Source organism: Brachyhypopomus gauderio, chromosome 20, assembly GCF_052324685.1.
Source record: "Brachyhypopomus gauderio isolate BG-103 chromosome 20, BGAUD_0.2, whole genome shotgun sequence".
Taxonomy (NCBI): Eukaryota; Metazoa; Chordata; class Actinopteri; order Gymnotiformes; family Hypopomidae; genus Brachyhypopomus; species Brachyhypopomus gauderio.
Genome location: NC_135230.1, coordinates 4,356,182 through 4,368,508, shown reverse-complemented (window position 1 = coordinate 4,368,508; position 12,327 = coordinate 4,356,182). Strand labels below are relative to the sequence as shown.

Genomic DNA, 12,327 nt, shown 5'->3' with positions numbered 1-12,327 from the left:
TTGCTGCACACTACCGTATTCAGGTTGTTAAGCAGTCTATTTGCTCATACAAATTGCAGGCATATTTGTTCATACATAATTCCAATTCCACTAACCGACTTTTATATAACCCAGAAAGTTCTATCCTGAGCAACTCTCCCCATAAGTCCGAAAGAAAAACATCCAGGACAAGCCCCCATATGTTATGACCCCACAATGTCATGGGTCTAAGCTTGGGGTGTGGGGTAGTAGCATGTGCGAAGTGGATAAGATGTAATTTATGAATGCGAAAACCAGACGGATACGCAAGAAAACTCTTTACTGCAGAGTGGTAATATAGCAGAAGAGTCTTATCTACGCAGCAACACACTGAACAGACACATACGTACATAAATACATAAATAACCATAAACCCATAAGCCAACCAACCAAGGAAAAGAGTAGTAGATGGCACCAAAGAAAAGAAACAAACAAAATATTTTCACAACTCTAAACATGACCATTTATACAAAAGCCATTGCACAAATCCTCAATTCTCACATGAGAATCATGAGCTACAGTCTTACAAAGGTCACACACACAACCGCTCAGACAGAAATGCTTGCGTCACCTTCCAGCAACTCCATCATGCAGTTTATGAAGTCGAAGATCCACCCCCACATCCAAATCGCAATGTTCGATTGGTCGACACGATCCACCAGTAATGAGGCAATCCACCTATTAAACCAAAAGAGAAAACAACCCCCAAACAAGTCCACAATACACGTAACAGTTATGGACAGACTAGTCGTCGGCAACTGTCGTGACAGCAATCCCCAAACCTGATGGTGGACTCCCCGGGTAAGGGAGGCTGCCAAACTAAAGAAAGAGTCCTAGCGGGCCTGGCTTGCTGGTGGATGTCTGGGGATGTCGTTAGGCAGTGGAAGGAATACTTTGACGATCTTATAAATTCCACCATCACCCCTTCCATAAAGGAAGCAGAACTGGAGGACTCGGACAAGAGTTCGCCCATCACTCAGGCCAAAGTGACCAGGATAGTTTTGAAACTCCTTGGCTGCAAGGTTCCAGGGGTGGATGAGGTTCACTAAGGGTCCACACTGGGAGTACCCTCCCTTTGGACAGGATTCAAACTCACTTCCGGAACTGAAGTCAGTGGGGCAATCCACTGAGCTTCCCAGCCGATCACGTGTATAAGAAGCTTCCAGGTGATTAAGTGAAGTACACAAAGTTTCCAGAGAAACAGACATCCGTCCAAAGCATCCTAAGGTACACTGTAGTTACTCACCTTGAATCTTCTTCAGATTTAGTACTACAGTACTACAGTAGTACATAGTAGTACATATAGTTAATAACTATAGAAAATTATTAGTTGACTTTCACATTCTAATATTTAATCAAGTAAATTGAGATGAATTAAACAAATTGCAAAAACAAATCGAGTTGTTGGTTAATATATTATTGATGTGATTAATACTAGAGGTGTCAATTCCAGGTTTAGAGATTAAAAGTCCTCATCAGGATTTTGCTCAGGCTTCCTGGATTGTGTTGATTCCACTAATTTTACCTGGATTGCCAATTAGAAAATCTAGCAAGCTTGAGCAAAATCCTGGTGAGGAACTTTAATCTCTGAACCTGGAATTGACACCACTAATTAATACATGAAAGACCATTTTTCAAAATCTCAATGTCTTACACAAATTGAGGTTTAAATAAAACTAAAAGCAAGGTTTAAATAACACATTAATAAAATAATACATTAGTTCTCCCTCTACTGGCAGGTTTGGCACAAGCAGCAGAAAATGTGTTTGAATGTGCTGCGCATGTCATTGTCACGGTATGTGTAGATGATGGGGTTGATGAGGGAGTTGCAGGTCACCAGCGCCATGATGAAAGATTCGGCCAACAGCAGGCTCTGCGGAACGTGATGAAGACCATCGAGGAACAGCAGCAGCAGGACTGGAGTCCAGCACAACACAAAACACCCTGAGTGAGACACAGACCACACACCAAAAATGTATTGTTGTACTCACAAAAGAGATCTAAAGTTTTTCATGCCCTACAAGGGGGGTGGGGGGCGCTCTTACCCTACAGGGGTGAAGACTGATTCACACATGCCCCGTCGTTGTCATGAGAAAACTCTTAAGGGACACTTTGTGTTTGAAGCAAAGTGTCCCTTAGAGTGCCGTGGGTAATATTTATCTATGCAGGTATTTTATAGTATATAGCTTTTGTGAGGATGTGTGTGTGTGCCAATCAAAACCATCTTACATACAACAACAAACCTTATTCCTAGCCAGGATAAGACAGTGAGGCCTGCAGCTGTGGGCTCAGATGAAGGAGATCAGTTATAAAAAGAAGCTACACTGAAAAGCTGCAAAACAGGTTTTCAGCAAATAATGAAAAATCAGTGTGGAGAGAACAACGCCCAGAGCAAGGGGGAGAGGGAGGGGGAGGGGTGAGTGGTCATTACAGTACAGCCTAGTGAAAGGCACAGGGGTAGTATGACAGGGGTAGTATGACAGGGGTAGTATCACAGGGGTAGTATCACAGGGGTAGTATCAAAGCACTGTGTGCTTCCATCTGTGTGTGTGTTTTCATGTTGTGAAAAAACCTGTTCAGGACCAACAGGAGAGTCATGGCAAAATAAAAAGCCTTTAACTTGTTTACGTTCTTTACGTTTGGAAAACGTAGCATTACTTTGCGGTTACTCAGCAAACACACACAGTGTGTGTGTGTGTGTGTGTGTGTGTGTGTGTGTCCTACCCAGAATTACTAAGACTGTCTTCGCCAGGTTGAGTATGGTTTCTCTGTGTTCGTTTGTTGAGGTGTGCTCTCTCATTCTCCTGGTCTTCATCCACACATACACAAAGATGCAGGCGTAGAGCACAACCACCACGATCATCACCAGCAGACTCAGCACAGAGATGGTCAACACATAACTGCGAGCAAACAGCGGCAGTGTCTGACAACAGGAGGGAAGGTCACACACGCAGTTCCATCCCATAATAGGTGACATCCCAATGACTATGGCAATGAGCCAGATGCCGAGGATGAGGAGGATGACGCGGTGGTTGCTCATGCTGCTGTGGAGCTGCATGGTGAAGATGGTCTGGTGCCGCTCCAGCGCGATGGCCATCAGGTTCATGAGCGAGGCCAGCAGGCTGGAGTCCACCAAGCCCTGGCCAGCAAAGACCAGCATCAAGACAAAGCAACAGCTAATCACCCACATTAATACACTGAAACTATCTTTAGTTTACTACGAATCAACTGCCACTGAAAGAATTCTGGAAAAAATAGTTAAAATGTGTTTCATGACAACACTGCTACAAAAAGAATACTGTTGGGATACTTATGGGACCAAGTCACACAAGCCAAGAAAAATTAATTGAGGCTTTTGTGTTGCATGTCATTCATTTAGTTACATTATCCTTCACATCATCATCATCTATTTACAGTAAATAAAAACAAGGTAGAGAAGTAGCTTTTGCACCATCAGCACGTTGAATCATATCAGCTGGAGTTGCACTGCGGTTGTTGCTTAACCTTACTTTGGTTATCAGAGTAACATTTACTGAGATCTATTTTTAAAAGGAGGAAATAAATAAGATGCTTCTACCTGTCGGAAGAACCACTGGTTTATCGAGAGTGTTGGTGTCCATATCCCGGACTGGCAGGTTATAACGATACAGGAGATGCCAACAAAGAGGTCCGTCACTGCCAGGTTTCCCAGTAGGTAGTAGAGTGGGTAGTGCAGCTGTCTGTTTATAACGATGGCTGTCAGGACCAGGGCATTAAGAATGATGATGATGAGGCCAGTGGCCAACATGGCAAGAAAAAACAAAACAGATTGGTAGTGACTCTCCTCTTCAGTGAGGTTTCGCCCACTTAGGTTATAGAAGAACATGGTCGTTTCATTATAAAGGCATAATGGAGTATTTTCTGTGATGTTTTTCATAGTGATAAGTTCAGGGGGGGGGGGCCCTAGCAAACTCAGATGATAACAATTTAACCTGAGCAAGCATGCAATGATTCAGGAAGAGGAGGTAGTCCCGAATGATATCTAGCAAGTGACAGGAATGTAACCGTGGTTCTTGTTATGAGCTGTGAAGATCTCCAGTATCTTCACTCATGCATTTTTCTCCAATTGTGTCTCAGAAGAAAAGCAAAACCCTTTTGGCCTGTAAAATATAAATAATTACTTATTTGTAGTCAAGGCTTATAATTCAAAACCAAATGAACACACAAACCTGTTCCCTAGTTCATAATCTTACCGTAAACATAAGATATGATGTATAAATGCACACATAGTACGTCATTAAAATTGTAAGGATTTACAATTTTATATATATATATATATAAATTATAGTTTTAGTGCTGTTTATGCTTCTTTATGTCTGTTCATTTTACATCAGAATTTTTGAGGTAGGGTTTTAGACTCCTATGGGCTTCACACACAAGCACATCTCCACGGACTTAAATAACCATACGACAGTTACAGCCTTACATGTTTACTGTTTAATTAACGCAGAATTTCTCATATTTTGCATGAAGGGACACAGCAGTAATTGATAACAGAACCGGTCTCCTTTTATTTAGCGTAGATGTACAACAGTAGATCAGTAATATCTCCTCCTTCCATGTGCAGCACAAGGCAGCTACTGAAATAAACTATTTCTAAAAAAACAAAAGTGCTCTCACTCACTCACTCTTACACACGCAGGCACACATACACACACTCACACATTCTTACACATGGAGTCACACTCATACACACACACACACACACACACACACACACACACACACACACACACACACACACACACACACACACACACTCATACAGTTCATAGAGCCTAGATATCACTTTACAAACTCTTCAGAAGTAATTGTGCTTGATGTAAAGAGTTATGGAAAATTGGAGATTATAGTTACCATATCAGTTACAAACATCATTACTTTTTGTCTCACCATATCTTACCTTTTCTATAAATCTCTGGCAATTGGGGAAAATGTGCATGTTGAGTTGTCAGGGTAAATTGTGTGAAGTAATTCCATGGAAGTTGTTTTTCCCAGAGCAAACAATGGTTTCTCATTTCACTTGTGTAGCTTCTGACAGCAAAAAAACCCTGTTTAGGGCAACTCTTGCACGGGAAACAAGACTCCGCCTTCATTTGTGACATGTTGGTTCCTGCCACAGCAATATGTGAAGAATGTTTCAGTGTCCTACAAAATTATGTGTGTCTGAGTTGGATGGCACCTTAAGAGCCACCTTTGTTTTCATACAAGAATATCATTTTATTTTTAAGATAAAACAACTAATTTTATTTGCTACTTGTTGTTGTTTTTTTTTTAAGGGTGGGTGCTTTTATTTTGTCTGCTACTGATATAGTAATGTCACAATAGACACAAGTATTGAAGTACTGAATTAAAATACTTAAGAGTATTCATTATAGGCCATGCACAATATTTGTTTGTTTGTCCGATTGACTATGGTGAATCATAAGATACCTTGATTTCAGGATACCATTTTCATACACTGTGAGGTCCACTAAACCTCCCACACTTCACTCGATCTGCATTGTTCTACTATTAGATATTAGAGATGGTGCACACAAATCCTCAGTTTCAGAAAATTAGATCAAATTAAAATGGCTCAGATTTCATTCTGAGGTCGAAGTGAGTCTTTGGGCCTAAAGTTAATTGGTTTCTCGTTTCTAATCCTAAAATAGATACACATAAACGGCACCTTCTACTGTATCGCTGCAAACTGAAATGATGGCAAATTATAGGTCAGACTCCCATCAAAATTCCCTATGCAAAATTTATAAAACTTAGAAAAAACATTGGAAGGTATCTAGAATATAACATTCTTTGCAGAAATATTTTCTTCACACACACAAATAAATTACAACCATAGAGGACCTTTTAACATTATGGTTATAATTCATTTTCAAAAAGATATTTTTCAATATTTTCAAAAAATAAAAATCTCTGATTCGGACACACTACCCTTTATCTCGTACTGCTTTGGCCTACTGAATGGGAGAGAAGTATGGCATTTCGGACAGAGCCCCTGTCTTACCCTGGATGATGTACTGCTGTGCACGTCATCGAATTATGTACTTTTCTGTCTTGGTTATGTTTTCTGGATACTTTCCACAAGTTTTGTAGTTTAATAAAGTATCGTATTGCATTGGATTCATTCTGTCAAATATATAAAAGCATCAACTGTAAGCTACATTATGTTATTCTACATGTGCGAAAAGCTAGCAAGACACTCGTGTTATATTATATGTGTGCTATAGGCCTAATTACCAATCAGCAAAAAAATATCAATTAATATGAAATTAACATGAAGTCCTGAAAATGGTGCAAATAAATTGAATAAAAAAGAGCTAAATTCCCTCAGAATGCATCTTCCCTTGGATGAAGAACCTGTAGTTTAATCCGTCATGTAGCCTTAACTTTTGGGCATTTGCATTACCGACTCAATGTAGTACTTTAACTATTCCTAAAGTGCAATACTCAAGGGGGGAACCATATTTTCTTATGGCCCTGGTTAAATCTGTCCCCCCCCCCCCCGTGTTCTCTATATAAAAGCACTGTGGATTGGATGGAACTTCTTATATACACGAGTAAAATACACCTCCACCTTCATTTTTGTGCTTTACATATACATTCAGACATATACATATGTATATTACATATACATACATTCAGACATTTTGGGGGGCAAGTGCTCAGGGGGGAAAAGGGCACTTTTTAGCGCACATGGAACACTTCATTATAAAACAATTACACACACATGTTGAATGAAATTTGACTTTTATTTGTAACATTCTCTAAACGTCACACCACCAACTGATAAAATTCATATCCAATATTAACTATATACAGTCATTGTTAAGTCCTTCTGTTTACTTCTGTTTACCCTCCACTGTCTGCAGGCTTTGTTGCATATATTTTGTAATTATTAAATCAATATAGGCCTACAATTAAGAAAATAAAAAAGACCAAAAAGTACGAGAAGGAGTTATAGGCTACTGAGTGTTGTCATTACATGAATGCAGATGGACATTTTTCACAGGTAATGGGGAACTTCCCATTTCTTCTTTCACAAATGAATGTGTTAATTTATGTTGCCTAACAAAGCCTAAAACAGAAAACGTTCAGCTTAACACATAGATTTGCAAACTCTACCTTAATTATTTGTATGTGGTCGTCCTCACGTTATCTATCATTGATTTGGGCTAGAGCGACTAGTTTATCAGGTGACCAGTCGGCTAAAAGTGCTGTATGAGACATTTTACTGCACAAGAAAATGATTTCACGTTCTACTGTGCAGTGCCCTAGCTGATGACCGTCAGTCAGTGTCTGCAGTTTCTGGCAAAAAGGTTGAGATTACATGGCATAATCTCAGATGTAAAATGTTATATCACTACGGTCGAAACATTGGCACTGATTTGAAAAATATTTTTGTACTTTTCTGGTACATGCAGTTCAGTGGAGCAAAAGTATGATCAGGTTTGAATCTCTGAAATAAGGAAATGTATTTATATATAGTTTTACAACACATGTTGTCACAAACAGGCATGAAAATCTGTCACCTTTCGGCGAAATTCGCCGTTTTGAAGTTGAAAAGGGTGACCTACGTGAATCGTGTAGATCCGAGGACTTTTTGGGGGGGGGGTCCGGGGGATTTTATATTATATATATATATATATATATATATATATATATATATATATATATATATATATATATATGTGTATATTTATTAGTGGTGGGACTTTAACGCGTTAATTTCGATTAATTAATTACAGGAAAATTAATGAACTAAAAAAATTAAACGCATTTTAACGCATGAGACACTTTTGTACCATGGAATGTTTCTCAGTGCACAAGTTCCAGGTATACAGATTATATGGACGCACATTAAGATGACCATGATTCAGATGACTGAAGAGGCTACGCTGGTGGATGGGAAATTTAAATATAAGAAACTTCCAGATGGAAGTACAAACAAAAATAATGTTATTTGCACTTTATGTAGGAAGGAGTTCGCTTATCACAGGAGCACTTCCACCCTTCATTACCACCTCAATGCAAAACATGTTGGAGCTAACGCGCAAGTCAGTAATGATAACTTAGCTGCTAAATGTATTCCTAGTACGAGCAGTGTCGCCAGTCAACACTCGACCACATGTCAGGGTTCAAATTAAAAGACAAAATTGACCAATTCAGTGGCGAGAGGGATTGCTGTGGACTATAGACCGCTCTCTGTGGTCGAAGGTTTAAGTAAGACGCAGTTTAAATGCCTCCGCCGTTTGCGGAGGTTCGCGCGAGGTGGGCAGAGTCGCGCGCTACGGTCACTCGCAAAAGTATAATCCAGGCTTTACAAGAAGTGCTGCAAATTGCATCAGGTGATGCAAGTTACGAACTGCCGTCCAGAAAGACAATGTCGAAGAAAATCCAGCAGCTGTATGATGAGGAAAGGGAAGTAAAACAGGTTATTGTGAAGAGCGCCACAAATGTGGCTCTGACTGGGATCATTGGACCTCTGATAGCAACAAGAATTATCTTGGTGTGACAGCTCATATTATAGATGATGAATGGAAGATCCAGTCATTTGCTTTGAACATGCAGAAGACTTCTAGGCACTATGGAGATGCCTGTGTAGAGGACTTTATCGCTGTGGCAGAGGCCTGGGAAATTAAAAAAATCTAAAATGGTATTAAAAACATCTTCTGATTTACTTCTTATTCTTCCAATATCCTGAGCAAAACTCCCAAAATTAAACAACATTTTTGGTCAGAATTTCCAGTGTTCTGAAAACTGTTTGCTCTGTTTTCTGCACTCATCTATTGGTCTGTGTAGTAGACTGGTGGAAAAATAAACAACATAATAAATAAACAAGAAGTTTATGCTTATGTTCATTGATTCATTCATCATTCAAACTTAAATTAATATTTCTCATGTTAAATATTGAAATGTGCTTAATTTTTTTTTATCGCGTCCCACCCCTAAATTTTATATATATATATATTACGGGTGGGCATAGATTATTTTTTTTAATCTAGATTAATCTCACTGAAATCTTGAAATTAATCTAGATTAATCTATATTAAAATGGCTCATATGCGTGCTACCCAAGTAATGACTAAAAGTCAGTTTTTGAGATAGGGTTTCTTAATACAGAGGGTGCATTAGACCATCATAGAGACCAGCCTCCAGACTTCTACCCTCACAGACTGCTTAGCAGAAATAAAATCCTGGTTTACAACAACTTTCCTTAAAATAAACAGTGATAAAACTGAGGTTCTTCTCATAGGTACAAAAGCATCACTATCCAAAGTGTAACGGTGGTGAACCTGAGGGTAGATATGGATCCATAAACAGATATGAATATACTCGATTTTAATAATAAATAACAATAAGCAGACCCCGTAAGGAAAGCAGGCAGCAGCACAAAAGGGCAAGGCAAAAAGGGAGAGTCAAAAACCAGGCAGCGATAGTCAAAAAACCAAAAAGACTTCAGAAAGGCAGGCAGAGGTACAAGAGGGCTAGGCGAAACAGGAGGGTATCAAAAGGCCATCACTATGGTTTTGATCCCTGAAGCTTTGAACCTGAAGCTTTTTGTGACACAAGCTTCGAAGCTTGTGTCACAAAAGCAACACTCACTACTTCGAACCACTGTATCGATGCTTGATTCGTTCCACAATGATCACGTGACCGCTGACGTCTGAAGCTTCGTTTCAGCACACAACCACGTGACTGCTTCAGGGACTGATTCAAAAGAGCAAATCTTCGCGGGCACTTCGAGGATCGTTCGAGGATTGGTAGAGAGCGTAGCAACAGTGATAGAGACAGAGAGACAGAGACAGAGAGAGAGGGACAGAGAGAGAGAGATATGCTTTCTCTTAATGCTTTGGCAATATTGTTGTAACTACAGTCATGCCAATAAAGCTTCTTTGAATCTTGAATCTTGAGAGAGAGAGAGAGAGAGAGAGTGAGAGAAAGAATAATAATCATTCTCTCTGTAAATATCTATTATAATTGTATCTGTTTTTATTGGTATTGTTTTATTATTGTTGTTAATAGTGGTAGTAGCAGTAATAGTAGTTATAGTAGTAGTGGTAGTATTAGTGGTAGTAGTAATAGTTTTATTATTTTGTGTATTATATATTTATAATGGATTTATATTGATTTGTATTTTTATGATATATATTTGTATATTGTTTGCCTGCTTTGGCAATAGTGTACCTTAAAGCTTAAATAAAGCATTATTGAATTGAATTGAGAGAGAGAGAGAGAGAGAGAGAGAGAGAGAGAGAGAGAGAGAGAGAGAGAGAGAGAGAGAGAGAGAGAGAGAAATTAGCGAGTAGAATGGAACCATTGCCAAAAAGAGACCGTTCTGAAGTCTGGAAACACTTTGAACTTTTGCCATCAAATAAGGTTATTAAAAAAATTATAGGAATAAAGACAATTACCTTATTAATAGCAATTAATGACACTTTGTAAGTCTGTTAGATAATAGGCTGTGCACCAATTATGAATTATATTTTACATGTATAAAATCCATCATATTTCTGTGTGTAGTGTTTCATGTCATCAAATCACTAAAACATTTTTAATTGTTTTGGATACTAAGATGTGCACCATTATAAATTTTTCTCTTTCATAATATTAAAATCACTGTGTGAATTTTTGGTTGTAAAATTTAAAAAATGTTCTGTTTCAGGTGAAGTGCCTGGTCTGCTCTCAGCAGTTGGCTTATAACAACAACACCTCATCAATGCTAAGACATTGTTAATAAAAAAATAAACCAACTTAGCCCCAGCACAGTAGAAAAACAGTAGAGTTATGCACAATCATTACCCAAGTTCACAATCATGACCACCCACCATAAAAATAAAATGTTCAATGCCCCACTGAAAAAGCACTGACTACTTCCACATCCATGATCATAAAATTGTTAATAACCTCATACAGCAAACCCACATGAGTGATAAATATAAATAAGTTATCAAAAGACCTGCTCAAAGGTTTTTCTAAGAATTTTTGAAGTTTACAGTGATACATTGTGATGAAATGCATTTTATTATTCAGCCATCACTCCTATTTCTCAGCATTCTGTTCAACCCAGCAGTGAGATTTGGAAAACTTGTGCAACAAACAATGTAGTTTTATCTGTTGCCTTTATTGAAACAGCAAATGTAAAAATTTTAATGCATTTAAACAGTTTATGCTGTAAAAAGAGTTCCCTTGTCTTCAAACCACAAGATACATGAAGCACTTCATGGTTTTGGCCACCAGATGCCGGTACATGGGAGACAAGCATCCAGACTTTTCTCTGTCCTGGCTCCAAGGTGGTGGAATGAACTTCCCTTGTGTGTCCGAACATCGGAGTCACTTGCTGTCTTCAGACGCCGACTGAAGACCCACCTCTTTCAAGTGCACTTTGCATAATTATGCTTTGTCTATTGTACTTTATCGTCTCTTTCCTCAGGTATTGTGCATAATTGGGTTATAGGAATTGTTTACTGTCTTTTTCCTCAGGGGATGTGTATATTCAGGTATAATTGTTAGGTATCATTTGACTTTCGTCTAGTGGTTTTTCCAGCTTAGAGTACCTTGTGTTCAGGACTATCTATTCTACCTTGGAGATTCCAAGCAACTACATAGCACTTTTGTAAGTCGCTCTGGATAAGAGCGTCTGCTAAATGCCATAAATGTAAATGTAAATGTACTGTGCACTGTGTCATGAAGCTTCGAGTAATGAACCTTTTTTCAACTCATTTCGGAGGAAAGCTTCAGTGCTTCACAAAGCTTCGATTTGCCATCACTACAAAACCAGAATCAGTCAGAATGCAATGCAAGAAATAAGGCTTGGTGGAGACGCTCAGAGAGGCAATACTTCGCACTGGTGTGTTGTGTACTTAAGTCCTTAAGTAGGGTGGGTTGAGTGTTATATTGGAGTCAGGTGTGCTGGTCAGTATTCCAGCGATGGCGCCCTCTGGCAGTCACGGGTATGATTGCCATTCCTGACACAAAGTAAACAGTTTTTCCCTAATCATTGATAACTGCTCAGTTTCCCCTTCCCCTCAGGTTAAGAGTCTGGGTGTCATTCTCGACAGCACTCTTATCATTTAATCACACATCAATAACATAACCCGGTCTGCTTATTTCTACCTTCGTAATATTAACCGCCTCCGCCCCTCGCTTACCCCCATACCACTGCCATTCTTATTAATAATCTTGTCACTTCCCGTCTGTACTACTGCAACTCTCTTCTCTCCGGCCTCCCCAACAAATCCCATAAAATCCAACCACTCCATAACGCAG

The 12,327-nt window shown here is 39.0% G+C and overlaps 1 protein-coding gene across 1 annotated transcript; it reads right to left on the bottom strand.

The window, feature by feature from the left end:
* Positions 1 to 281: 281 nt before the first annotated feature.
* Positions 282 to 5,111, bottom strand: LOC143484207 (lysophosphatidic acid receptor 1-A-like). Its single transcript, XM_076982841.1, has 4 exons — positions 4,961 to 5,111; positions 3,596 to 4,157; positions 2,743 to 3,157; positions 282 to 1,962 (listed from the first exon to the last, which is right to left on the bottom strand). The coding sequence occupies exons 2-4, from the start codon at positions 3,932 to 3,934 to the stop codon at positions 1,748 to 1,750; spliced, it is 969 nt and encodes a 322-aa protein (XP_076838956.1). The 5' UTR covers positions 3,935 to 4,157; positions 4,961 to 5,111; the 3' UTR covers positions 282 to 1,747.
* Positions 5,112 to 12,327: the final 7,216 nt, after the last annotated feature.